This window comes from Jaminaea rosea (genome assembly GCF_003144245.1).
Source record: "Jaminaea rosea strain MCA 5214 unplaced genomic scaffold BDZ90scaffold_1, whole genome shotgun sequence".
Classification (NCBI taxonomy): Eukaryota; Fungi; Basidiomycota; class Exobasidiomycetes; order Microstromatales; genus Jaminaea; species Jaminaea rosea.
Genome location: NW_020289975.1, coordinates 303,716 through 326,895, shown reverse-complemented (window position 1 = coordinate 326,895; position 23,180 = coordinate 303,716). Strand labels below are relative to the sequence as shown.

Below are 23,180 nucleotides of genomic sequence, written 5' to 3'. Positions count from 1 at the left end.
TATATGAAGGATATAGGAGCCTCTGTCGCTCGTGGGCGAAGGAAGGCGTAGAAGGGTATCAAGAAAGTTGAAACAATGCTCCTCCGTAACTAGTCTGCCGCTCTTTCACCTCCATCCCTGCAGTCTCAGTCATCACTGCCCCTCGCTGAGTTCGACGTCGAACCGGGCACCCAAGCCTCACTGGCCTCCAGCACCCTCACGACGCCCTTGAGAAGCCCGACGGCCGAATTGGGCAGCAAGCCTCTCCTCTGCAATGCAGCGTTCTGCGGTACGTCCCCACTTTGAGCCTCCTCGTGGGACGTCCCACTGCTGCTGCCGTTGCGTAGCTTCGCCCTCCTCTCCCTCCTGGCAGCACGACGCCTAGCACGCTTCGCTTTACGACGTTGACGGGCTTGCTCCTCTGCGCGCGTTTCTGACCACTCGTTGCTGTCGCTCCCCGCTTCGTCGTCGTCATCTTCGGGGGCGACGCCAAAGTCGTCTGATGAGGCTGCCGCGCGGGTACGGTCTGGCCGGCCTCTCTGACGGCGGGATCGTGTGGCACCATCTTCCTCCTCCTCATCGCTACTGCTGCTATCGTCTTCTTCATAATCCTGTGGCGTCCCGTTGCTCCCCTGTCCGTTACTCGGTACAGCTCCATCCCTAGCATTCGGCGTCTTCATAGCCGTATCAATGGCCAAAGGGATATTGATCGTGACCCTCGCGAGCTGCAGCGTCAGCTTGAGCCTGCCCGTGATATTGAAGTAAGACAGCTGCCTCAGCGAATGCTGGATCTCGTAGAGCCTGATGAGTTCAAAGCGGATGATGGATAGGTAACGTTTCCCTGCCAGCATGATTTCGCGGAGCCGCGTAAACGCTGCTTCGATGCTGTCGATTGCGTCTTCTCCTAGCTGGCTGGTAGAGTTGTTACTGGAGTTGCCGCTGTCGTTCAGCGCATTGACCAGAACTCGGATCATCTCAAAGTCCCCTTCCATGAACTCGCAAAAGACCGAGTAGAGAACCGAGTTGAGCGTGTCGTCCCCTGCCAGTCCACCACCGGCCGCAGTGCCTCCCTCTGAGCTATCGCTGCCGGTGTTCATCGCAGCAGCAAAGTCCGTTCTCCCACTGACATCGTACATCCTCCTGCTGCTCGGCTTGCTCAGCGTCTCATACGCGAAGCTGACTTTCTGGAAGGCCGAAGTCGCAGGGGCATAATTGGGAAATTTGTCCGGATGGCAAGATCGACTTCTATTGAGGAAGCCACGACGGATCTCGTCCTGTTTGGCGTTGCGCTTTACGCCGAGAAGCTTGTAGAGATCCTCCTCGCGGAGAAGCTGTGAAATGATCGCTATCTTGGCTTCGTTGGCTTGCTGCTTTTCAGCTTGGGTGGAGCCAGACGCGACACTTGCGTATGAAGGAGGAGGATCGAGGGACGCGGCGGCGACATCAGCAGGAGATAAGTTAGAGGCCTTCCTAGGACGAGTGCCAGGGCCATTGGCTGTTCGTTGTGAGTTGTTGCGTTTCGGATGTCGCTTGACGCGACTGTTCAGAGGATCGGGCTCATGCGCCGCCGGTGATGAGGATGAGGGGCCGCCGGTGGCTACGAGAAGAGTCAAAGATAGAGAGACGGTGAGCTCACACATCCTTTGCTGACCACCGCAGCGCCGCAACTCACCATATCTGTAGAGATTCGAAGCGACGAACATGGTGCTGGATGACTGTGAGGATGGTGAGATGGACGACCGAGCGAGCGTCACAAGAGAATGAGAGTCGATGTCGCTTGCGACAGCCGCTTGACGATGTCGATGTGGTCTATGGGGTGACGAGCGCTATCTGTCGCGATGAGCGCCCGATGTCGCGAGCCTAGGCAAAAGGAGGAGCGGCGAGTGACTGGGGTATCGGCGAACGCCAGCCAGCCGGCTCTGCTCTGCTCTGCTCTGCTTTGACACTCAGATCGCAGCCCAGAGACGTTTAAAAGAGCGACACAGTGGGGTTGGGTCGAAGGGAGATGATGGAGAGTTGTATTAGGACAAAGAGGGTGGCTACGATCCACGGGCAAATTGGAATCAATCAACACTTCTCGCTCTGAGATATCTCGGCGGAACGCCGTGCCCCTCTCTCGCGTGAGAGCGAGCTGCAAGCCTGCACGGCGGGCCAGGTGTGGCGCCGCGAGTCGACATGGAGAACAACAGCAAGCAAAAGCGGGGCCAAGTCGGGGGACAATGACCAGTCGACGACGATGGCACAGGAGAAGGGAGAGCTCAATCTACGCTCGTCAGTGTAGCATGATATCTCCGCAATCGCCTGAATCGTCATTTCTTCCTGAGGAAACCCCAGCTCCTTCGATCTTGGCTGTCGCTGGCTTCGACGCGTGCTTGCTGAGCCACACCCACCTTTTTGCCGCGGCGATTGAGCGACGTGACACAGGCTCATCAATGCCGCCGCCTTTACAATCCTATCGAGAAGCCATGTGCGGCCCTTGCCCTTGCCTCCCATCGTTGGTGAACTACGACCGCGCAGGATTGATGCCGCAAACTTTGAAACCCTTTGAGCCCGGGCCCCCCTATCCCCTTTGCCCATCATTCACTCTCCCGTTTGCCATACTCCCATCAGGATCACCTGGGCATTGCTTCCGAGGCAGCGGCTCTGGTCTTTCGCTCTTCAGCGTCGTCGCTTGAGTTTCGCACCATATCAAAGTGAGCAGGTGGTCATCGCCCTCATCGCCGTCATCGTCGTCATCATCGCGCTTTGACCAAGATTCAAGCCCACGCGCCTGCCTGCAGGAACGTCTCGAACTTCGTTTGCTCAATTCTGGCTGCCCTTTGGCCTGGATCGCGTGCGTCGGATTGAGTCTCTCTGCTCGCTGCTCGCCGCTTTGGTTCTGGAGCATCGAGCATCGAGCATCGGCGCCTCAAGCTCCGCTCCCTCCCCTCTTGCCTTCCCCGGCCGCTGCTGTTTGCCGCTGCTGCCGCTCGACGCTGTGCCGCCGCCTCGCGGTTGCGCTTCCTTGGCTTTTGCCTCCTTGCCCCACGGCGAGTAGCAAGGAGAGAGCACCACTCTGCCTCCGCGTGGTGTGAGCCTCACAACTCGGCGGCGACAAAGACGGCAAGACGACGACATCAAAGCTAGAGGCTCGCAACTATCATCTGGCTCTGCCTCGGCCGCACCTTCTTTGCCTCATCACCATCGTCATCATCATCTCTATCATCAGCGGCAGGCAACAGCATCGTGCACTACTTTGCACCACATCACTGAGCTGGATTGCTTGCTGATCGAGCATTCATATGTCCAGGGCTACAACGAGCGGTTTCGCAGACGCAAGGCCCGTCACATCTCGATCGTCATCCAATCTCTCGTCGTCGGCAAACAGCCCGCCAGCCGGTATCGCTGCTGGCTTCTTTGAGCGGCATAACCCTTTTACCAGCAGAGGCAACCATCGCCCACACACCTCGACGGCGGGAAGCAACACTGCTGCTGGCCTTGACGAGCAGCAACCCTCCTCTCCTCGTCGGCGGACCACTCTTAGACCTGGTCTCGGTCTCGGGCGCTTTTCATCCTCTTCAAGCCAGCTGCCCCTTGATACCAACGCTAGCAACCGGCCACACTTTCCCTCATCACCTGGCGCAGCGGCGGGATCATCGACCGAGGAGCTCGTCAGCCCCATCGAGCCCACCATGCATTCGATGACGAGGACACACAGCGGCACCGGCAATGGCAACAGTAACGGTGCGGGCGGAGCAAGAGATCGAGAAGGAGGCAGCGCATTTGGACGTATGTTTCGTCGATACAGCCAGGGCCAGCACGGCGTACCAAGATCGTCGTCCAATGCCGCTCTGGACTCGCAGTCGGCTGTGAGAGCGTCTGCAGTCACCTCGCAGTTGCCCTCGTCGAGTGTACCAAACAATGTTCGCTCTACTGCGTCATCGTCGTCTCGCGACATCTCGACCGCAAGTGGAGCGCTACCCAGCCAGCCTGCTGAGACGAACGCTATCGATGGTCTACCGGGCGCCATCGCAGCGCAAGGACTTCCGGCGCTCGATGTTACCTCATCATCGTCAGCAGCAGCCGCGCCCTCATCAAATGGTACCAACCCGTCACCGCAGGCTGGTGTCCACCGCATCAGACTCGTGCCACACCTCGAGGCCACTCGATCTTTGCACTTCGAGCCCATCGAGCGGGACCTGCGCGAAGGTATACCAGCCGTCAAGATCGGTCGCTTCACGGATCGTACTCCTGCTCCGGCGCCTGGCGAAGATGTCCATGCAACAATGAATGCGGCCGCAGCAACATCGACTCAGCCCTTCGGCTCTGGTCCCGGCAACAGAGGTGGGGCGGTGCCCAGCTCAGCTGGTGGAGGCGGCCGCATCGATTCAGCTCGCATTGCCTTCAAGAGTAAAGTCGTCAGCCGCGGTCACGCAGAGCTCTGGTGTGAGGCCGGCGGGAAATTCTTCATCAAAGACACCAAGAGCTCGTCGGGCACTTTCCTCAACCATATCAGACTCTCGGCCCCGAATGTGGAGTCAAGACCTTTTGCTGTCAAGGACGGTGATATCCTACAGCTGGGCGTCGACTATCAGGGTGGAACGGAGGAGATCTATCGCTGCGTCAAGATCCGCGTTGAGCTCAACCGAGGATGGCAACGGGAGGCCAACCAATTCAACATCAATGCTCTTCGCCAGCTGCGTGCGCTACAAGGCTCCCCGCTGCCAACACCCGCAGCCGCCATTTCTTCGCCAGCCAAGCCCTCAGACGCCGCAGGCGTTGTCGCAGCTGCAGCCGCCGCTGCGGGAAGCAGCCTCCCCACCAATCGACAGCAAGTAAACGTGACAGACTGCTGTATCTGTCTGTTCAGCGTAACAGTCTGCCAAGCCCTTTTCATCGCCCCTTGCTCGCACGTCTTCCACTACAAGTGCATCCGCCCCTTGCTCAACCTGCATCATCCTGGCTTCTCTTGCCCGTTATGTAGGACGTTCGCAGACTTGGAGGCGGATGTGGAGCAGGACGAGGAGTGGCAGGATGCTTTGCTGAAGGAGGCGGAGGCGGCTGAGATGAACAGATTAGGCGCAAAGGGCGAGGGAGAGACGCCTGCGGTCGATAGGCACACGGACGGACCGCCTGAGCTGCTGGTGTCTTCTTCGCAGGGACATGGCAGTGGTGGTGGTGATGGCTCAGCTGGCGCCTCTCGTACTAACTCTCCATCAGCCGCCAATCCAGACACGACAGCCGTCTCTGGTCTTCCCAACACGCCGTCCGTACCCAGCGGGCTGCGTCAGCAACTTCAGCTCGACAGGCCGGTCACGGCTGTGGGAGACGACGGTGCGCAAGATCTTGCAGATGCAATGGATCGTACCGCCGTCATTCGAGGCGCTGGAGCACCGGCAGGAGCAGCGGACGAGTCGCAAGAAGTCATGCGAGACCCCATGGACGAAGACGAAAATGTGGCGTCCTCGCTTCATGGCAATGCCACTAGGCTTGTTTCTACCTCGCCGCGCCACTCGACCATTGATGAGGAGAGCGTAGAGCCTCAACGCTCGCTTGACACCGACGTCGTGGACGTGGCCGCTGGGCAAGGTCGACGTGGGTCTCAGCCCATCAACATCCGCAGCAGTAGCGGTGCCACGGCCGCCTCTCCAAACGACTTATCTGGCTTCTCACCTCTGGAAGAAGCCCGTACCCCCGTCAACCAACATGTTCTCAGCGTACTGGCCGAAGCTCCGCCGCCGCGCTCGGTGGCTGCGAGGCGATTTGCGGCTCAGAACGCCGACGCAGGTTCCACGGGATCTGGTAGTGGAGGGATGCCCAGCCTGGGAGCAAGTAGCAGCTCTCTACTGCACGTCCCACCGTCATCATCAGGTGGCGTAGGTTCCGCCACCCCACTTGACCACATTGCTGACGAGCGAAGAGGGAGCGCCGTGTCCGAGGATGTGGGGTTCCAGACCCCTGGCGAGGGAAACAGCGTCGATCACTCTCACTCGGCAGCAGCAGGAAGCTTCTTCCCTGCTCATCAACAACAGCAATCGACAGCGTCTCCCCGCGGCCGTACAAGCGGCAGCGGTGGAAGCGGCGGTAGTGGCACAGGTAGCGGGAATGGCTCCCTTGGCTCGCATCAGGCCAGCCCAAGCACAGCAGGTGATGCGGAGGTAGACCGAGAGGATGAGATCCTGTCTGAGCCCGAGGGTTCGAGCCGTCGAGCCGTCGGAGGCAAAGCGGAGAAGCAACGCAGGGAGAGGAGCACAGATAGTCGGGCTTCTTCGATTGGTGGGGCCGCCAGTAGTGGGAGGGGGAAGATGAAGATGTTCTTGAAGAAGGCGGCTGGGGCTTGAGCCGAGCCGAGCGCAGCCAGCGCTGAGACGCATGCGTATACCGAGCGAGGGGACCAGAAGGGGAAAGAGGTATCTTCATTCTACATTATTGCGCGCCTTCTTGCAAGGTAAGATCAAAGCACCGGACATAGCGCCATGGACCGACAGCATCTCCACCCAGTCCACTTGACTTGACCTTTTATTCTTCCCACACTCTCTTTCTTCGTTCTTGTCCTTTCTTCTTCGCGCTCCTCATGCCAAGCCCCCGCTTACCTTACATAGTCCAATCAATTGCACCAGCCATCGGTGAAATGCAGAAGGAGAAGAAGCCTTGAAGTGGTGAACAGCATGAGCGCGATGATGTGAGCCGCGGCCTCTCTGCTTTGGCGGGCGTTGTCAGTCCGCCTCAGCTCGAGAATTTCTGAGGCGTTGCGTTGCGAATTGGTGCCACTTTGACTTCAACACCATCACACCACCCCTCACGACGCTGCAATGCCAGCCGCCGTAAAGGCAAAGAAGCTAGCAAGCAAAGCTGCTGGGCCATCGAAAAGTCAGAATGGCGCCACGGCTGCCCCGGCAGCGAAGGCGGACGACTTCATCATGACCCTCGACTCGGATGATGACGACGATGGTGCGAATGCAGCAGACATAGAAGGCGAAGAAGCAGAGGAAGCATCAAACAATGAAGACGAAGGGGACGCTACGACATCAGCAGGAAAGCAGCGAGGAGGTCTCCGCAAGGGCGAGAAGGTGGTAGACGGCAAAGGCAAAGGACGAGCCCCCGCTTCGATGGTTGCTCCCGGTGAGGAGCTGGCCGTCAACAAGGCCTTTTCCTTTGATGTCGACGACGATGATGAGTCGGCTAGAGCTGGTGGATGGGACTTCAACAATGTCGGCAAGAAGAAGGGAGCCGAACAGGGCAGGCTGGTGACTGTCGATGACATTATTGAGAAGAGGAGGAGGCCGATGCAACTGCCCAGGGGCGAGTCGGATGATGAAGAGGACAACGAAGAGGACGAGGTTGGACAAGACGGAGAGCTCGAGTTCTCAGGCTTTGCAGATGAGGACGACATCGATGTCCAGTCCGAGGAAGAGGATGCAGACGAATTTGGAGGAGGCATCGTTCCTGCTGGAGGGGACGCCGACAGCGAGGAGGACAAAGACGATGACGAGGATCCACTTGGCTCCTCTGATGATGATGAAGATGACGAAGACGAAGACGGAGAGGACGACGTCAGCGATCAAGACGACGACGTCGAATCCGCATCGGAAGCCGATTCAGACCACGAGACTGAGGTAGAAAAGGCGCGCAAAGCCGCCTTCTTTGCCTCAGAGGAAACAGCCAATGGCAAGACATCAAGCTCAGCGACAAAGGACGCCGCCACCGCACAAGACGCACTCAGCTCCTTCCAATCTTTTTCCCTCTCCCGGCCCCTGCTGCGGGGCCTGGCCGCACTCTCTTTCTCGACCCCGACGCCCATCCAATCGCGTACAATTCCCATTGCGTTGGCGGGCAAGGACATCGTAGCAGGCGCCGTCACCGGATCAGGAAAGACGGCCGCCTTCCTCATCCCCATCTTGGAGCGTCTGGCGCACCGTCCACGAGGAGGCAGCGAAGCTAAGACTCGCGTCGTCGTGCTCACTCCTACGCGAGAGCTGGCAGTACAATGCTTCAACGTCGGCAAGGCCTTGGCACGTTACACGGACGTGCGATTCTGCCTCTGCGTGGGAGGTTTGAGCTCCAAGTCGCAGGAGCAGGAGCTCAAGACCCGACCCGAAATCGTCATTGCCACGCCCGGCAGGCTCATCGATCACATTCGCAACTCGGCCTCGTTCGGCATCGATGATGTGGAGATCCTCGTAATGGACGAGGCTGACCGTATGCTCGAAGAAGGGTTCGCGGCTGAGCTGAATGAGATTATCCAGGCCACGCCGAAGGGAAGACAGACGATGCTCTTCTCTGCAACTATGACCGACGATGTGGATGAGCTGGTCCGCCTCTCTCTGCGCAGGCCAGTAAGACTCTTCGTCGACCCGAAGCGCTCAACGGCTACCAAGCTTGTCCAGGAGTTTGTGCGTGTGCGCGGCGCAACAGGCGGCGAAGCAGAAGGCTCTTCCTCCGCAGTCTCTCGCCGCACAGAAGACGAAGCTCGTCCTGCCCTTCTCATCTCCCTCTGTCTACGCACCTTCCGACACCAAGTCATCATCTTCGTGCGCAGTAAAAAGCTCGCTCACCAGCTCAAGATTCTCTTCGGCCTCGTCGGTCTCGCAGCGGCAGAACTGCACGGCGATCTATCACAAGAGCAGAGATTGGGCTCGCTACAGTCCTTCAAGGAGGGCAAGGTCGATTTCCTCCTTGCCACCGACCTGGCATCGCGCGGTCTGGATATCAAAGGGGTCCAGACGGTCATCAACTACGACATGCCCGCGCAGCTGGAGGTGTACATCCATCGTGTGGGGCGTACAGCCAGAGCGGGTAAAGAGGGACGGGCGGTGACACTCGTTGGCGAGGCAGATCGACGCCTCCTCAAGGCTGTGCTCAAGAAGAGCCCAGCCTCGCAAGTAAGGCACCGCCTCGTACCTGCGGATATTGTCGGTCAAGTGCGCGATCAGCTCGCGGAGCTACGCAGTGATGTAGAGGCGGTGCTCGCGGAAGAGAAGGAGGAGAAGGCCCTTCAGCTGGCAGAGCGTGAGCTCAAGCGCGGCGAGAATCTCGTCGAGCACCGCGACGAGATCATGTCTCGTCCCAAGCGCACGTGGTTCCAGACCCAACAAGAGAAGGAAGAAGCCTCCCGTCTCTCCCTCCGGGACTATGCCCGTCAAGTAGACCCACGCGCTCGTCGCGACCAGGAGCGAGAAGAGAAGAAGGCAGCACAGCGCAAGGATGCTCAGGGGAAGGATCGCTTTGCTGGCCTGTCGAGGAGAAAAAAGCGTACCAAGATGGCGAGAGAGGAAGGAGCAGAGGACGCGAGTGCCGGGAGAGCTATGGCTGCCCAGATTCGAGCTGCTAAGCGCGAGGAGAAGCCAAAAGAGCTTGGAGTGGTGGAGAGGAAGAAGGGAAAGAAGGAGGGCAAGAAGGGTAAGAAGACGAAGAGTAGTGCGCAAGCGGCGGGAGGCGCGAAAGCCGGGGCCGTCGGTGGTGGCGCGAAGAAGTCTGGTGGGGCGAAGAAAGGAAAGAGCGCTTTCAGTAAGGACTTTGGTGAACGAGGAGGTGGTGGAGGCGGTGGTGGCAAGAAGGGAAGGAAGTGAGCGACGGCGCGTCAAGCTCTGTTCTCTTGTCGACTTCTCGTACGCAATGCATCACGAGCACAAAAAGAGAGCCATTTGAATGCGATTCGAGTGGGGAGAAAAAGGAAGGAGGAATCGAGTAAAGAACGGTCTCTATCGAAGGAGAAGAAAAGAGGGAAGCGGAAGAGAAGGAGAAGTAGGGAGCTCATGCCGGGCTGGGTATGGATGCTAGTGGTCTCGCGAAGTTGAGTGTAGAGAAAGACGACCATGGCGCGGGCAAGGCGGCTAGTCTTTGAAGCGTTTCTCTGAGAAAGACTCATTCGTGTATCATGGAAGTCTTGATGGAAGTTGTGGACGATATGCTTGCGTGTCGATTCGGAATCGCAGTCGAGGTGTGGCAAGAGAGTATGGAGAGGAAGCAGGAACCAATGAAGGACAAGAAAGCTTGTACGCACGTGCAAATGATGATGCTACGTGTGGCTATCGGCAGCAAGGCGCGAGGCGACCGAGTTGACAAGGTGCTCAAAGTGAGTCTCATCATACATTGACTTCCAAGGATTCGCAGAGTGCGCCGAGAAAGCAGTGCTAGTTGCCGAGTAGTGATTGATGCCTTGTCGGACTCGCTCGCTGTAGCTTCCCCTTCGGCTGAGAGATTCGTCGTGATGCTGGGAGTGCTGAGAGAAGTGAGTGGAGGTGGTGCTCTGCGGGTCGACTGGACCAACGTGGCCTGTGAGAGGAAGCGCACGGGCCGAGTCCGACGAGAGATGACCCTGATTTACAATTGGAGAGAATGCGTCGTACTCGTAGTCGCCATACTCGTAGTCAGCGTCGGGAGGTTGCGTGTACGTCTGCTGGTATGGGTAGTGGGAGAGGCCGAGCTGCTTATCCTGGCGAGCCATCGTCGCGCTCATGGAGCCGTCTGGGTAGTAGTAGGGACTGCGCCCGGTAGTAGCAGGTGCGGAGCGTTGCTGAGTGTATTGCTGATGTAGCGTGTAGCCGTAGTGGCCCGAGTCAGTTGTGGTGGACGCTGGTGGTGGTGGCCAGAGAGCTTCGCGAGAAGCGCTAGCGTCAGGAGCGGATAGCGGCTGCGCAGAGGGATTGTAGCCATACTCGTGCGCACCTCCATGCTCCGTTGCCATGGCGTACTGCTGTTGATAGTATGAAGCTTGTGCTTGGGGTCCTAGGAGCGTGTTCACCTTCTTGGTTTGGTTCGACTTGCTCGAGAGATGGCGGATGTACTCGAGCAGCTTGTCCTTCAGGTCCACCGAGAGTACGGCGCAGCTAGCAATGGCGAGCACAAGACGATCAAGAGCGTCGGACAGCCCCTCAACCGCATGGGCGAGCCACTGTGTACCCTGGCAATAGACTTCGAGGGTACGCTCCGCAAGCAGCAGCTTGTGCTCGTAGGGCAGCTCGGCAGGTGCAAGCTCGACGAGGCTGATGGTGAGCTCAATGGGCTTGATTGGGCTCTTGAGTTGAGGAGCGCCGAAGTCCATGAGATGCAGGAGCTGGTCGAGCTGCCATGGTGTCCAGTAGGCGGCGTGCTGGTAGGAGACACCGGGAGGGAGAGGCTCGCGTACGGGAAAGAGCTCTGCAAGGAGCTCGTCGTAGCTCGAGAGGAGGAGTGATACAGGTCTGCCCATCAGCTTGGTGTTGTTACGCTTGCGAATGAGCTTCTTGGCAGCATCTGCATTACGAAGCTCAATGAAGGCGCTGTTGGCCGTCTTGCCAGTCCTGAGGTCGAGAGGCACGTGAACGGGCTGCGGCAGTGCAGTGGCGTTAGGCAACAGCGTGTCGGCTTCAGGGATCCATTGTATGACGTCTTGGTACGATGTACGCCAAGGAATGTTGTCCATCCTGACGACAGCATAAGGCTCATTTTCTCCGCTGGCCGAGAAGAGGTCAGACGTGCTCGAGGCGGTGGGGAAGAAAGGGACCGCTGCCGCTTGAGAGAGATTTGTTGAGATGCCTTGCGCAGGCAGTAGTGGCTTGCCTCTTTTGACTGCGTCGTTGCCAATATGCAGAGCAGCCTGGCCAACATGCTTGGGCTTGTAGAAGGATGCGTGCTCGCTGAGAACGAAGGACTCGTCAGTATTGAAAGTCGTCTCTGGGGAGACCGAAAGGGGAAGATGCTGTCCAGCTCGTGGAGGTGTGGTCAGGGCAGAGGCAGCCATGTACTTGTCAACTTGGAACTCCTCGGCGACTTGTGTGAGTGTCTTGCTTGCCATCTCGGCAGGCAAGGGCTTGTCAAGGCCAAGCAGCGCTTCGGTGACGCCCGGGAAGCGACGAATCTCCGAGCTCCTTTCGCGCTGTCGGCGAGGTGAAGCGCGGTCGCCCTCATTACTCGGTAGAGAGAAGACCGAACGACCTTGCTGTTGAGCCGGCATGGCGGCTGCTCGTGCTGCCTCTGCTGCAGGGAGCGACAGCGAAATGCCTTCGACCAGCTGGCCGCACGCTGCGCAAGTGTGCTCTCGGGGAGGCGTAGTCGAGACTTGGTTGACGCCCGAGCAGCAGCAAGCCGTACAAGCTCGATGCCCGCAAGGCAGCAAGATAGCCCATCGCAGGACAAGGGCGCCACAAAGCTCGCAGGGCAGACGTTGGGCAATGTCGTAGCTCGGTGGTCGGCTGGGAGACGTGCGGTAGTACTGCAAGGCCGAGGCAACTGCAGAAGGAGGAACCTCGTCATCGCTGTCACTCTCGGCTAGGCTGCCACCGTCGCGGGTCGTAATGGGCTGAAGAGGTGAGGCGAGCTCCGCCGAAGGGAGCAGGTGGCTGCAGCGAGGGCCCTGAGGTTGCGGCACTGCAGTCTGGTCGGCGGTCATGTCCGTAATGGCACGTTTCCTAGGTGGCGAGGAATTAAGGAGCGAGGTTGAGGAGCCCGTAGACGGCAGCACGCTCATAGACTTGGTCATGGGTAAGGCATGACGAGGAGGAAGGGTACTCGCCGAAGGCGCCAAAGGAGGCGGCTGGCTGTGCGTACGTGTGGTAGCGGGTGCGGCATTGGCGCGCCACTCTGGTGCTCCCAGCGCCGCGGTAGCAGACTGCTGTCTCTGGGAGAAAGAGTGTACTGAAAAGGAGCCAGAGTCTTGTCGGGCACGCAGTGCTCCACTGGGCAAGCGTCCACGGCGCGCAGGTGAAGAGGCTGAGGCTAGGCTAGGTACAGAGATACTGCCTACTTCTTCCGAGTGTGTACGAGAGCGAGAAGGCGACCCTGACTCTTGCCAATCAAGCTGTGCAAAGCTATGATTGGAGCGACTGCTGTCGAGCACGCTGCTGCTTGCGCGACTCCTTCGGCTCGAAGAAGAGCGAGGACTGTCCCCGCTGATGATCCATTTGGTCTTGAGAGCGCCAAGGGAGTAATGGTTGCGGGCTCCGCCGCCGACTTGAGTGATAATCTGGATGGGGAGCTTGCAATCGTTGCTCGTCTTGGAACGCTGGCGCCGTTGAGGGGAGGAAGGCTCAAGGGCGGGGCCGGACTGTGAAGTCTCTGCGACGCCACTCTTTGGAAGACGACTAAGGTGGCCCAGTGATGTGACGCGGGTGGGCCTCTGTCCAGGCGCAGGAGGACTGCGACCGATGCTGAGCGAGGCCAGCTGTGGGACCGAGGTGAGGGGAAGAGTGGCGCTGGTGCGAGGCTGCTCCGTGGTGGCTAGCGCTGTTGAAGGAATAGTACGGAGGTCAGCGAGTGTATGCTTGCAAGTCACACGACACGACCCACCCTCCAATGCTTGACGGGCTTTCGTAAGCTGGTCGTTGAGATCATCGAGGGTGCTAGCCGATGCAGTCTGGTTCTCAAGCTTCTTAGACAAGAAAGGATCGTCGAAGCCGTCTGATTGGGAGCGAGGGCGGCTATTGCTGATGGTGGCTTCGGCTACTGCGTTGAGAGCAGACGTGGGACTGCTGAGCTGCACCTGCTGAGGGCCCTCAACACTTTCCTCGAGCCACCGAGGCATTGCGGGGGAGGCTGATTGAGGTGGCGAGCTCATGGCGCACTGTATGCTGAGCAAGATCCCAGATGGCGTAGGGCAAAGGTGGGGCTGGGGGCGATGCTGAAGAATGGGATGTAGAGGAAACAGGCAGCCCGTGCGGGCGTCGCCTTGCTAGTACGAGGAGATCTTGAGCCCGAGAGCACTGGGTCGGAGGATTACAGTGGTTCGTATCGAGGAGACAAGGGAGTAGGGAGGGCTATGCTCGCTAGTCGACGTCGAAGGTGGCCAGCACGTGTGGGAGATATGAGCGAGAGATAGAGGAGCGATGGACGAGGAGAGGGCAAGCAGATGCTGAAGTCAGAGAGCCTCGAAGCCGGTTCGGGAGGTGATCGATGAAGGAATGGGTAAGGAGGCAAGGAAGGAAACTCAATAGGCATCGAGGGCAATAGTGCTCCGCGATGCCAGAGTCTGGCTCGAGGTGTGGGGATGAGCTGAGCCATAGCGGCGAAAGAGGCGAAGGGCCGCGGACTTCTGGGCTTGAGTCTGGGTCGAGCAAGCCAGGGCCGCGGAGTGGATGGAGCTGAGCCAGGGAGAGAGGCCGACAGAGGGAGCGAGGCAGTCAAGATCAAGTCGTCTCGCCGTCAGCACTCGCGGCCAGACGAGGGTCAAGCGAGTGTCGCTGGACGGCGAATCATTGAGGAAGCCTGCCAGTCCTTTGAGCATGAGACCAGCGAAGCAATGCGTCCCTGAGGCATGAGGAAGCCATGACTTTCGAATCGAGTGATTAGTGACATTCACTTCAAGGTAGTCGTGGTCAGCAGGCGGCGTCGAGCGAGATCTGGCCTCGGGTGATCCTCTACCATAGAGCGACGGCGGAGGCGGCGGCGCCATCGAAGCGAGGTTGCTCGAGTAACCAATTTCCCGCCGTCCAAAATTGAGCGGCGTCGTCGAGGCCGGTCGCAGGGCAGGGCCATCAGGCAAAACTCTTCGTTTGATGTCGCACGACTCCCCGTACCTTGATGTTGGCGATGACCATGACACTCTTCGATGCCCACCAACATCGCCATCACCGTCATCGCCCCGCCCCGTCGATGGGCGGAGCTGGTCGGCCGACGTCAGAGTCGGTGTCAGGGTTCGACGCTTTCGAACGCCTCCCCGCTCGGCCCGCGAGCTGCGAGCCTCGTTCAAGTCGACACGGCGGACTGAGGCTCGCCCCAAAAGTTGCGCCTCAAAATCAACACGCACCCAGCAGCCGGCCCTGCATCAAAGCAAGCTCAAAGCAGCGAAAGCAGCAAAAGCAGCAGCATGGAAAGGCAAGGGCAAGGAGCGGGTCGACGTTCCCGCAGAGATCGAGAGTGCTTCTTTTCTCAGTACGATCCGCTCCTCAAGACCTTCCGTGATCGATCGCAGCCGCTTCCTCCCCCTCCCACACATCCGACCCATCTGTTGTCAACTCCATCGCCTGGCCCGCTCAGCCTTGCCTTTCCTCTCGCCCGCCATGATGTCGTCGCACCATGCCACGCCGGTCTACGACAACCTCGCCTCCCTCTGGTCCCTCGTAGCTCCTGCTGCTCTCCAGCCCGGCGCCAACTCGCCCATGCTCTCATGGCAGCCAGGACGCACACCCTTCTCCACCTTCACTGGCGTCGCCTTCACCATGGCCATGTATCTCACAGTGGTTTTGGGCGGTCGTGAGCTCATGCGCAAGTATCGTATCGCGCCCATGGAGCTTCGAAAGCCATTCGTCCTGCATAACGTCGCCCTCAGCTTGGGTAGCGCGCTGCTCCTCGCTTGCATGCTCGAGGAGATCCTTCCCATCTGGTACCACCATGGCTTCTTTGCGGCCATCTGCGCCGAGTCTAGCTGGACGCCCCGCATGGAGACGTGAGTTGCACGACCGTCTGCGGCAGAGAGAGAAGACCGAAGCTAACCAATGCTTCCACATCGTCCCCGCGCTCGCGCCCAGCCTGTACATCTTCAACTACATGTTCAAGTTCTGGGAGCTGGCCGACACCGGGTTCCTCGTCCTCAAGAAGAAGCCTTTGGCTTTCCTGCACGTCTACCACCACTCGGCCACCGCCCTGCTCTGCTTCTCGCAGCTCATCGGCCGCACCTCCGTCAGCTGGGTCGTCATCTGCCTCAACCTCTTCGTCCACGTCGTCATGTACGCCTACTACGCCCTGTCGAGCCTCAAGATCCGCTGCCCTTGGAAGCGCGCAGTCACTACCCTCCAGATCCTCCAGTTCATCCTCGACCTGGCCGTGGTCTATTTCGCGTCGTATTGCCACACTGTAGCTGCGTACTCGCTGCCTCTGCCGGTTATGGGATCGTGCGCTGCGGGCAAGGAGCACGCCGTCGCTTCGGGCTGCACGATCTTGTCTTCGTACCTGGTCCTCTTCGTAATCTTCTACCGCAAGACGTACAACCGCAAGCCTAGCCGCGCCAAGGTCACCGTCAGCCCGGCCTCGGGGTCGCCGGCAGCTCGCTCGCCAGTCAGGGAAAAGGACCAGTCCGAGGTGCTCACCAGCTCCTACAAGAGGGTGACGAGGGCCGGGGGTCTGTCTGCGCCATCTGACGCCGAGAAGCGACCCAACACTCCTCAGCTCGAGGAGGCTGGCAAGCGATGAAAACGGAGCCTGCCAATCTCCTGAAGCTCTCTAGGCTACCCTGCCCCACTCATCACCCGACGCCGCAACATACGTCGACGGCGACGGCAATTCTCCTCTCTCTCCATCCTCCAACTCATAGTCTTCCGAGGCAGTATCATTTGCGCCACCCTCCCTCGACTGTGACACACGCTCTTTACTCTCGTTACCCGAATCCTTCTCTCCTGTCGCACAATTCCGCCTAATCATGTCTGCTCAGTAGACAAGCAGCTCGTCCAGTAATTCCCCCAATAAAAACGCACGCGCATTGTACAGTGTACACGATCGGTTCTTGCGTGCCAGACCGATCGATCTGAGGAGTGGTAGGTCATGGGTACTATTTGGCTTTCAATTCTCTGTCAGATTCGCGCATTAGATCTCTCCCCTTTGCTTCTTTGCCTCCTCTTTGAGCTTCTCAATGTTCGACGGGTGAGCCAGTGAGTCGCCAATGAGGTCTGCCGGCCGGGCGAGGCGTAGGGGCAAGGTGATCAGCGCTCTTCCTTATCGTTGTCCTCTGTCCCTTCGTCGCGGCTTCCACTCACACACAACGAAGGCGGCCGAAGCGATGCCGAAGCCAGGGAACATGTTGCGAATGTAGAATCGGTTGGAGAAGACTGGGTGCTTGCGCCAGGCCTCACGCTTAGCCCAGGGGTCGCGGTACATTGACTGTTGAAGGCGGAGAGTGGGGCGCATGATAGGCTAGTAGAAGCTGGTGATGTTGAGATCTAGAGAAGAGGATGGAAGGGTACGGGCGTTAGATTGACCGATCAGAGATGCGGCGAAAGGTACGACTCCATCTCGACGCCTCCAGGCTGCGTTGCTCCTCAGTCTCTCTCCTTCGCCTCCACCTCAACCTCACAGCTCCATCACTTCGCTCTTTGTCGATTCAGGACAATAACGCATAATTTGTGTTGGCCCAGCACCTTTCGGTGAAGTCGCCTTGTTGAAAGATTCTGTTGTAGTTGCTCATCATCTGGCCCAGTACCGCTTCCTCCTGCCGTTCGATATCTCGGCTTCCCACTACCCGTTGCGCAAGATGCTGCGCCAAAGTCCCAACGTCTAGCGAGCTACTCACCCTCTTTGGGATGTGGTGCGCACGAAGGCGAGAAGAGCACCTCAGAGGTGAACGAAGCGCTGGGCAGGGAGGACATCAGCATTGGTCAGCTGGACTGCGTCTTGGACGTCGTGGAATGATTCGCAGCCACCGCATCCCTCTTGGCCCTTTCCATCTCTACCGTCTGGTTGATTGTACCATCAGTGTTGACCGTGTATTGTCACCCTACCTCCACGAAGGCGGCAGTCATGGGATTGACAGATTGATTGATAGTTGATTTGGTTCGTCTCATCGTCGGATGTGCGCGAATGCAGCTCGCCGCCATGAATCGCCTTCGTCCAGAGCTGCCTCCTTCCATATCTTCGTTCACGTCGGCAGAGCATCCTTCCCAAGCACTCACCTGTGAGGAGCCAGGTCTGGCCGTACCAAAGCTGATAGCTAAATGTGTTCGCAGTCGTGAGCGTGAGGCGTGGTGACGATGTCCGTGCTGTCCAACTTCGACGACGATGCCGACGTCGCCGAGTCGTGTCGAGTCGACTGGGGCAACGGAACGGGCGACGAATTCAATCCCTTCGTTCCGGTCCGCGATTTTCCGTCCTCTCTTTCTGCGGTCACGTGCAGCCGCCCCGACTGCGACGAGCTCAGGCATCAGAGCCCAGCCTGCCCGCCTCGCTGCCCGCCCTCTTGAGCTCGATTGGGATTCCTAGCCAGAGCCAAGGCGAACGACGGACGACGGGTCGCAGCAGCAGGCTAAGTCGTCGACTGGTGCTTCGAAGGTCCTTCTCTCCCTCCATCATCCCCTTCTTGATCACCACTTCATCATGCCATCTCGACTGAGCAAGAACAGGAAGCTGAGGGGACACGTATCGGGCGGTCACGGTCGTATCGGTGAGTAGCTGCTTGCCAAGATCGGAGGACAGATAGATGGAAGGTTGGACGTCGAGAGGGGCACGCAACGGGACGTCGTTGGGGGCCATTTTGGGAAGAGAGGCAACGCGAGGCAAGAACGGAGGGATAGCGTTGAAGCGCTCTTTGAGACGAGCCCGCGACAAGCTCATAGGCAGCGTCGAGGACAACGAGACATTTGGGTCATTGGTTGGCAGAGGGCGTTGCTTTGAGATTTTGGGGGATGGGACGTCCCAACCGCTTTGCGCCGAACGTATCGCCAACCATGCCCCAATCCGCTCTCTTTCTTCACAGGCAAGCACCGCAAGCATCCCGGTGGACGTGGTCTCGCTGGTGGTCAGCACCACCACCGCACCAACTTCGACAAGTACCACCCTGGTTACTTCGGTAAGGTCGGTATGCGTCATTTCCACCTTCTGCGCAACCCGCAGCACAAGCCCGTCGTCAACCTCGACAAGCTCTGGACCCTCGTCTCCGAGGAGCACAAGAAGGCTGCCACCGGTGACAAGGTGCCCGTCATCGACACGCTCGCTGCTGGCTACGGAAAGGTCCTCGGCAAGGGTCGCCTCCCCCAGAGGCCGATCATTGTCAAGGCGCGTTGGGTTTCGGCGTTGGCTGAGAAGAAGATCAAGGAGGCTGGTGGTGTCGTCAAGGTGAGCACGAGCAGAGGCGACGGTTCGGTGACATCTTGAGGAGCAGTCGACTCACATCCTATCACCCCTCTTCTCACGCACACGCAGCTCGTCGCCTAAACCTTTGGACCATTTCCGATTGGCTTGTCTTCCCCTCTCCCTCTGTACCATTCACACCCACCAGCAACTCACACGCCTCTTCATGAGGTCATCCGTCGATGACGATTCCATGCAATTGCCATACGGCCTACATTGACGCACACCACAGCGAGCAGGTGTGACGCGAGACTCAGTCCGGGAAGGATGGCCGTAAAACCTCGTTGCGCTGGTGAAGAGAGCGAGGGGAGCTGATAGAGGTCGATCGGCTCTGAGATCATAACGAGGTTTCGCGATTGCAGATATGATACGAAGTGGGCGTATGATACGAGGTGGGCGATCAGCGTGATTGAGCAGGGAACAAGCGAGATATCGAAGGGAAAGGAAAAGGTCGGCTGCTACACCCATCATCATGAAGGATGCGGTGCGACCGTCCCTCGCCCGCCGCTGCTGCCAACACGGCCTCTCAGATCTAATTGCCTTCCCTTGCCGCTACTCTGGGAACTTGTACGAATGACTCCCCTGATCGATCATCCCTCCCGAGTAAGAGCCCTTCTTCTTCTTGTTCTTCTCCTTCGTGAAGCCCTTTCCTCTGGTCACGATCAGATCCGCACTGGCCTTCGCTCCCCACCCGCCGGCGGCCATAGGCTTGCCATCATAGCTCATGTCGCGCAGACCGGCATCGAGGAGGTTGACGCCGTCCGACTTCACACGTTGGAAGGGAACACCAATGGAGCGGCGTCCCTTTGCCGGTGGACCTGCCGAAGGGGGAGGGGTGGAGGATGCAGGGCCGTCGTTGCTGCTGAGGGGCTTGAAAGGTGTAGTGGGGGCGGAGACGAATGAGGTGGGAGATGAGGCGGCTGATTCGTCTACAGGTGCGACTGGTACGATCTTGGCCGTGGTGATGGCTGCGGGCGTCGAGAGGATCTTCTTGTTCTTCTTCTTGCCGTCGGTGTCGCTGTTGCTGCTGCTTGATGAAGATGAAGACGAGGAGGACGAGGACGAGGAGGAGCCAGAGCTGCTGGATGAGCTTGAACTCGAATCCGAGTCCGAGTCAGATTCATCGCTCGAGGATTCCTCATCGCTACTGCTGCTGTCTTCATCGTCGGAGCTGGAGCTTGACGATGAAGACGAGGACGAGCTGCTCGAATCACTGTCCGACTCATCGCTGCTCTCGCTGCTGCTCTCCTCATCAGAAGAGGGATCCTCCTTCTTGTCCTCCTTGGCAACCTTCTTCGCAGGCGGCTTCCCATCATCGCTGCTGCTGTCGCTATCACTGTCTGACGAGCTCTCCTCATCGCTTGAGTCCTCGTCGTCCGAGCTGCTCTCATCGCTCGACGATGACTCGCTTTCCTCCCTTCCCTTACGCTTTCCCAGCTTGGCCCCGGCAGGCTCGGTAGGCGAGTCGGCCTTGACCGTCTCTGATTCAGCCTCGTCCTCATCAGATGAGGATTCGGAGTCGCTGTCCGAGCTCGAGCTTGAGCTTGACGAAGAGTCGTCCTCATCACTGCTATCTTCATCGCTGCTGCTGCTCTCATCACTGCTGGTGTCCGCCTCCTCCATCTCAACGTCAGCCGCGGCTTGAGCAGCTGCAGCGCCAACGAGAGGCAGGGAGGCGGCGTGGCCTGCGAGGGACCCTGACTGCCTAGCCTCCGCCACCGTCTGAACGAGCCTGTTCGCCATGCTGCTCGTGGAGCCGACATTGCTGATTAGTCCCTGAGGTGCTGCTTGCTGCAACGCCGTTGCTGCTGAAGGAGCATGTTGTGCCAGGAAGGCGTGGACGAGGCGGTACGTGTCTGTGTGGGCGAAGCGGGGTGTCTGATCAGACATCCCTGCGGCAAACGGAGTTGGATCGATTTGGCGTATGCTCACCTGCTTCAGACTGGTCGACCATGATCGTCTATGCTTGTGTTGCGCTGGCCCTAGCTCGTAGGTGATTGATTGCAAAGATAGCTGACGAGCTGCAAGGCTGTGGCCCATGACCCTTCGACAATTTTTGCCTTCGAACTCTCCCCGCCCTGCCGCCGCGTTGCCGCCTCTGTCCGCCTGTCCGTCTTCCGTTCCAAGTCGATGGCTCGTGCGACTCTTTCCTCTCTCCTATGCCATCTCGCCTGCCCTTTCATGGCATCGTCAAGAGCAGCAGAGCAGTAAGAACGTACGCCTCACACTCAGTAGCCTCGATGAAGATCGCAGTCGAAGGTTGCAGCCATGGCGAGCTGGACAATATCTATGCGTCCATCGCCAAAGCAGAAGAGGCAGGCGGCTTCAAGACCGACCTCTTGCTTCTTTGCGGAGACTTTCAGGGTATCCGTAACGTTGGCGATCTGGAATGCATCGCTGTGCCCCCCAAGTACAGGTCGATGGGATCTTTCCATCGCTATTACTCGGGAGAGAAGATTGCGCCTGTCTTGACGCTGGTTGTGGGAGGGAATCATGAAGCTAGCAACTACATGTGGGAGCTGTAAGTGCCGGCGAGACGCGGGACCTGTGATGACGTGCTCGTACTGACACGCCTTCTCGACCTCAACGATGAACAGTGCGCACGGCGGTTGGCTGGCTCCCAACATCTACTTCCTGGGCGAGGCAGGCGCCGTAGACGTCAATGGCGTCATCATCGCTGGAGCGAGCGGCATATACAAGTCACACGACTACACCAGCGGACGTCACGAACAGGTACCGTACAGCCCATCGGACATCCGCTCAGTCTATCACACTCGCATTTTCGACATCTGGAGGCTCAAGCTCCTGGCAAATTCGAGGGAAAGCGCGAGCGCTGGCCCCTCATCACGCCCGGACATCGTCATGAGCCACGATTGGCCGAATACGATCGAGCAGCATGGCGATGTCCATGGGCTGATCAAGCGCAAGCCCTTCTTCAAGGATGAGATCAACACGTCGACGCTGGGAAGTCCGCCACTGCTAGAACTACTCAAAACACTTCGTCCTTCCTACTGGTTCTCTGCGCATCTGCACGTCAAATTCGCCGCTCTGTTCAAGCATGGCGGGCAGGGCACTGAAGTGGGGCCGCAGGGTAGAGAGGGAGGCGCACAAGCTGGTCCATCTAACGGTGGAGAAGCGAGCAACCCCGAGGCGATCGATATTGACCTGGACGATAGTGGAGAGGAGGACGTAGATGAGGAGCCCAAGGGAGCAAATGGTCATGCTGGGTGCTCGAATCCAGACGAGATCAACATAGGCGCTGAGGAAGACGAGACAGCAGCTGCGACCTCCACGACAACAGCAGCAGCTACGGATCCAACTTTTCAAGGCGCGAGCGAGACCCGGTTCTTGGCCCTCAGCAAATGCTTGCCCGGCCACAAGTTCCTCCAATTCTTCGACATGCCTAGTAGACAGGCGGAAGAGGTTGCTGGGGGCAGTGAGTCTGTCGGAGGCAGCAGCTCGAAGCCGCAGCTATGCTTCGTCCCTCGCTGGCTCGCCATCCTCCGCGCGACGAATCATTTCCTCTGCCTGCAGAAGAAGCAAACGCCTCTCCCATCAGTAGATGACGCTTTGTTGCTCAAGAGGATCGACGAGGAAGAAGACTGGGTGAGAAGAGAGCTGATGGCGCAGGGACGCAATGCTACGCTGGCCGTCGAGCCAATCCAACATTTCGTCCGCACGGCTCCCTCGACGTCAGATCCCCAAGGCTCTATGCCTGGTCCTCGTGAGTAGTCTTCCACCTCGGCGTAGAACAGAGCAATGCTAATAATGACCTCACCTCTGCAGCTCCGTGGTTCACCAATCCGCAGACAGAAGCTCTCTGCCACTGGCTGCAGATGGAGAACAAGATCAATGCGCCACCGCCAATGCCGCCGCCGCACATGATGCCGCCAGGCTTCGCCTCTCAACCTGGATTTGATTCGCCTGGGGGGCGGCAGCCTCAACCTCTGCCAGGTCTGTCAGGCGCCGCAGTAGCTCTGCATTCATCAGATGAGCGTGATGCCAAGAGGCACAAGATGGAGGCTCGCGGCGGCGGGGGCGGTAATGAAGGCCCTGAGCAGGCAGAGAATGCCGGGGGCGATGGCGGTGAGCCACTTCGATTGGACGATGAGGACGAAGCGGGAGCAAGATGGAAGGAAGGAACCGGTTGATCGCCGAGCATCGTTAGAGCAATACCAATCATTCAGCACTGCCCAGCTCCTCGAGTAGAATCCGAGGCCACGGCAAGTGATGGCCTTGCCGTTGATGTCGTATGCTAGCGCCATTTCGCGTGAAGTTCATCCAGCCTCATCTGTCACACGTGGTTCATCTCTTTGCCCGGACTCAGCGATAGCCTGTCTCGGCGTTCGGCCGCTGCTCCGCTCTCGCTTGCACATCCCTGGACTCGGAGTCGAGCTCAAACGAGGCGAGACAAGCAAGGCGGGCGAGAGTGGGATGCGGGCGCAAGCGGCGGCGGCGGGCTGGCGGGTCGA

General features: G+C 58.8%; 11 protein-coding genes across 11 annotated transcripts; 5 read left to right on the top strand and 6 right to left on the bottom strand.

Annotated features, from left to right (window-relative positions):
- Window position 1: 1 nt before the first annotated feature.
- On the bottom strand, window positions 2-1,864 carry BDZ90DRAFT_2836 (DnaJ-domain-containing protein). Its single transcript, XM_025509463.1, has 2 exons — window positions 1,652-1,864; window positions 2-1,576 (listed from the first exon to the last, which is right to left on the bottom strand). Exons 1-2 carry the CDS (start codon window positions 1,680-1,682, stop codon window positions 126-128), a joined length of 1,482 nt encoding a protein of 493 aa, XP_025364627.1. The 5' UTR covers window positions 1,683-1,864; the 3' UTR covers window positions 2-125.
- On the bottom strand, window positions 1,851-2,647 carry BDZ90DRAFT_2841 (hypothetical protein). The gene has a single exon (XM_025509465.1). It carries the CDS (start codon window positions 2,557-2,559, stop codon window positions 2,047-2,049), a length of 513 nt encoding a protein of 170 aa, XP_025364626.1. The 5' UTR covers window positions 2,560-2,647; the 3' UTR covers window positions 1,851-2,046.
- A 362-nt stretch (window positions 2,648-3,009) lies between these two features.
- Window positions 3,010-6,600, top strand: BDZ90DRAFT_229051 (hypothetical protein). Its single transcript, XM_025504888.1, has one exon. It carries the CDS (start codon window positions 3,261-3,263, stop codon window positions 6,297-6,299), a length of 3,039 nt encoding a protein of 1,012 aa, XP_025364625.1. The 5' UTR covers window positions 3,010-3,260; the 3' UTR covers window positions 6,300-6,600.
- A 644-nt stretch (window positions 6,601-7,244) lies between these two features.
- Window positions 7,245-9,832, top strand: BDZ90DRAFT_247584 (DEAD-domain-containing protein; the record flags this gene model as incomplete). Its single annotated transcript, XM_025507600.1, has 2 exons — window positions 7,245-9,096; window positions 9,151-9,832. 2 exons carry the CDS (start codon window positions 7,245-7,247, stop codon window positions 9,525-9,527), a joined length of 2,229 nt encoding a protein of 742 aa, XP_025364624.1. The 3' UTR covers window positions 9,528-9,832.
- Window positions 9,833-9,976: 144 nt separating this feature from the next.
- BDZ90DRAFT_276516 (hypothetical protein) lies at window positions 9,977-13,459 on the bottom strand (the record flags this gene model as incomplete). Its single annotated transcript, XM_025508935.1, has 2 exons — window positions 9,977-13,161; window positions 13,225-13,459. 2 exons carry the CDS (start codon window positions 13,457-13,459, stop codon window positions 9,977-9,979), a joined length of 3,420 nt encoding a protein of 1,139 aa, XP_025364623.1.
- Window positions 13,460-15,032: 1,573 nt separating this feature from the next.
- Window positions 15,033-16,062, top strand: BDZ90DRAFT_216225 (GNS1/SUR4 membrane protein; the record flags this gene model as incomplete). The annotated part of the gene is made up of 2 exons (XM_025504261.1): window positions 15,033-15,319; window positions 15,402-16,062. 2 exons carry the CDS (start codon window positions 15,033-15,035, stop codon window positions 16,060-16,062), a joined length of 948 nt encoding a protein of 315 aa, XP_025364622.1.
- A 390-nt stretch (window positions 16,063-16,452) lies between these two features.
- BDZ90DRAFT_257114 (hypothetical protein) lies at window positions 16,453-16,773 on the bottom strand (the record flags this gene model as incomplete). The annotated part of the gene is made up of 2 exons (XM_025507918.1): window positions 16,453-16,535; window positions 16,623-16,773. 2 exons carry the CDS (start codon window positions 16,771-16,773, stop codon window positions 16,453-16,455), a joined length of 234 nt encoding a protein of 77 aa, XP_025364621.1.
- A 1,182-nt stretch (window positions 16,774-17,955) lies between these two features.
- On the top strand, window positions 17,956-18,849 carry BDZ90DRAFT_235243 (hypothetical protein; the record flags this gene model as incomplete). The annotated part of the gene is made up of 2 exons (XM_025507257.1): window positions 17,956-18,022; window positions 18,335-18,849. 2 exons carry the CDS (start codon window positions 17,956-17,958, stop codon window positions 18,730-18,732), a joined length of 465 nt encoding a protein of 154 aa, XP_025364620.1. The 3' UTR covers window positions 18,733-18,849.
- Window positions 18,803-19,155, bottom strand: BDZ90DRAFT_2708 (hypothetical protein). The gene has a single exon (XM_025508753.1). It carries the CDS (start codon window positions 19,047-19,049, stop codon window positions 18,873-18,875), a length of 177 nt encoding a protein of 58 aa, XP_025364619.1. The 5' UTR covers window positions 19,050-19,155; the 3' UTR covers window positions 18,803-18,872.
- BDZ90DRAFT_2692 (hypothetical protein) lies at window positions 19,013-20,701 on the bottom strand. Its single transcript, XM_025508734.1, has 2 exons — window positions 20,641-20,701; window positions 19,013-20,189 (listed from the first exon to the last, which is right to left on the bottom strand). Exons 1-2 carry the CDS (start codon window positions 20,660-20,662, stop codon window positions 19,261-19,263), a joined length of 951 nt encoding a protein of 316 aa, XP_025364618.1. The 5' UTR covers window positions 20,663-20,701; the 3' UTR covers window positions 19,013-19,260.
- A 247-nt stretch (window positions 20,702-20,948) lies between these two features.
- BDZ90DRAFT_215327 (hypothetical protein) lies at window positions 20,949-22,859 on the top strand (the record flags this gene model as incomplete). Its single annotated transcript, XM_025504219.1, has 4 exons — window positions 20,949-21,229; window positions 21,306-21,925; window positions 22,010-22,432; window positions 22,495-22,859. The coding sequence occupies 4 exons, from the start codon at window positions 20,949-20,951 to the stop codon at window positions 22,857-22,859; spliced, it is 1,689 nt and encodes a 562-aa protein (XP_025364617.1).
- Window positions 22,860-23,180: the final 321 nt, after the last annotated feature.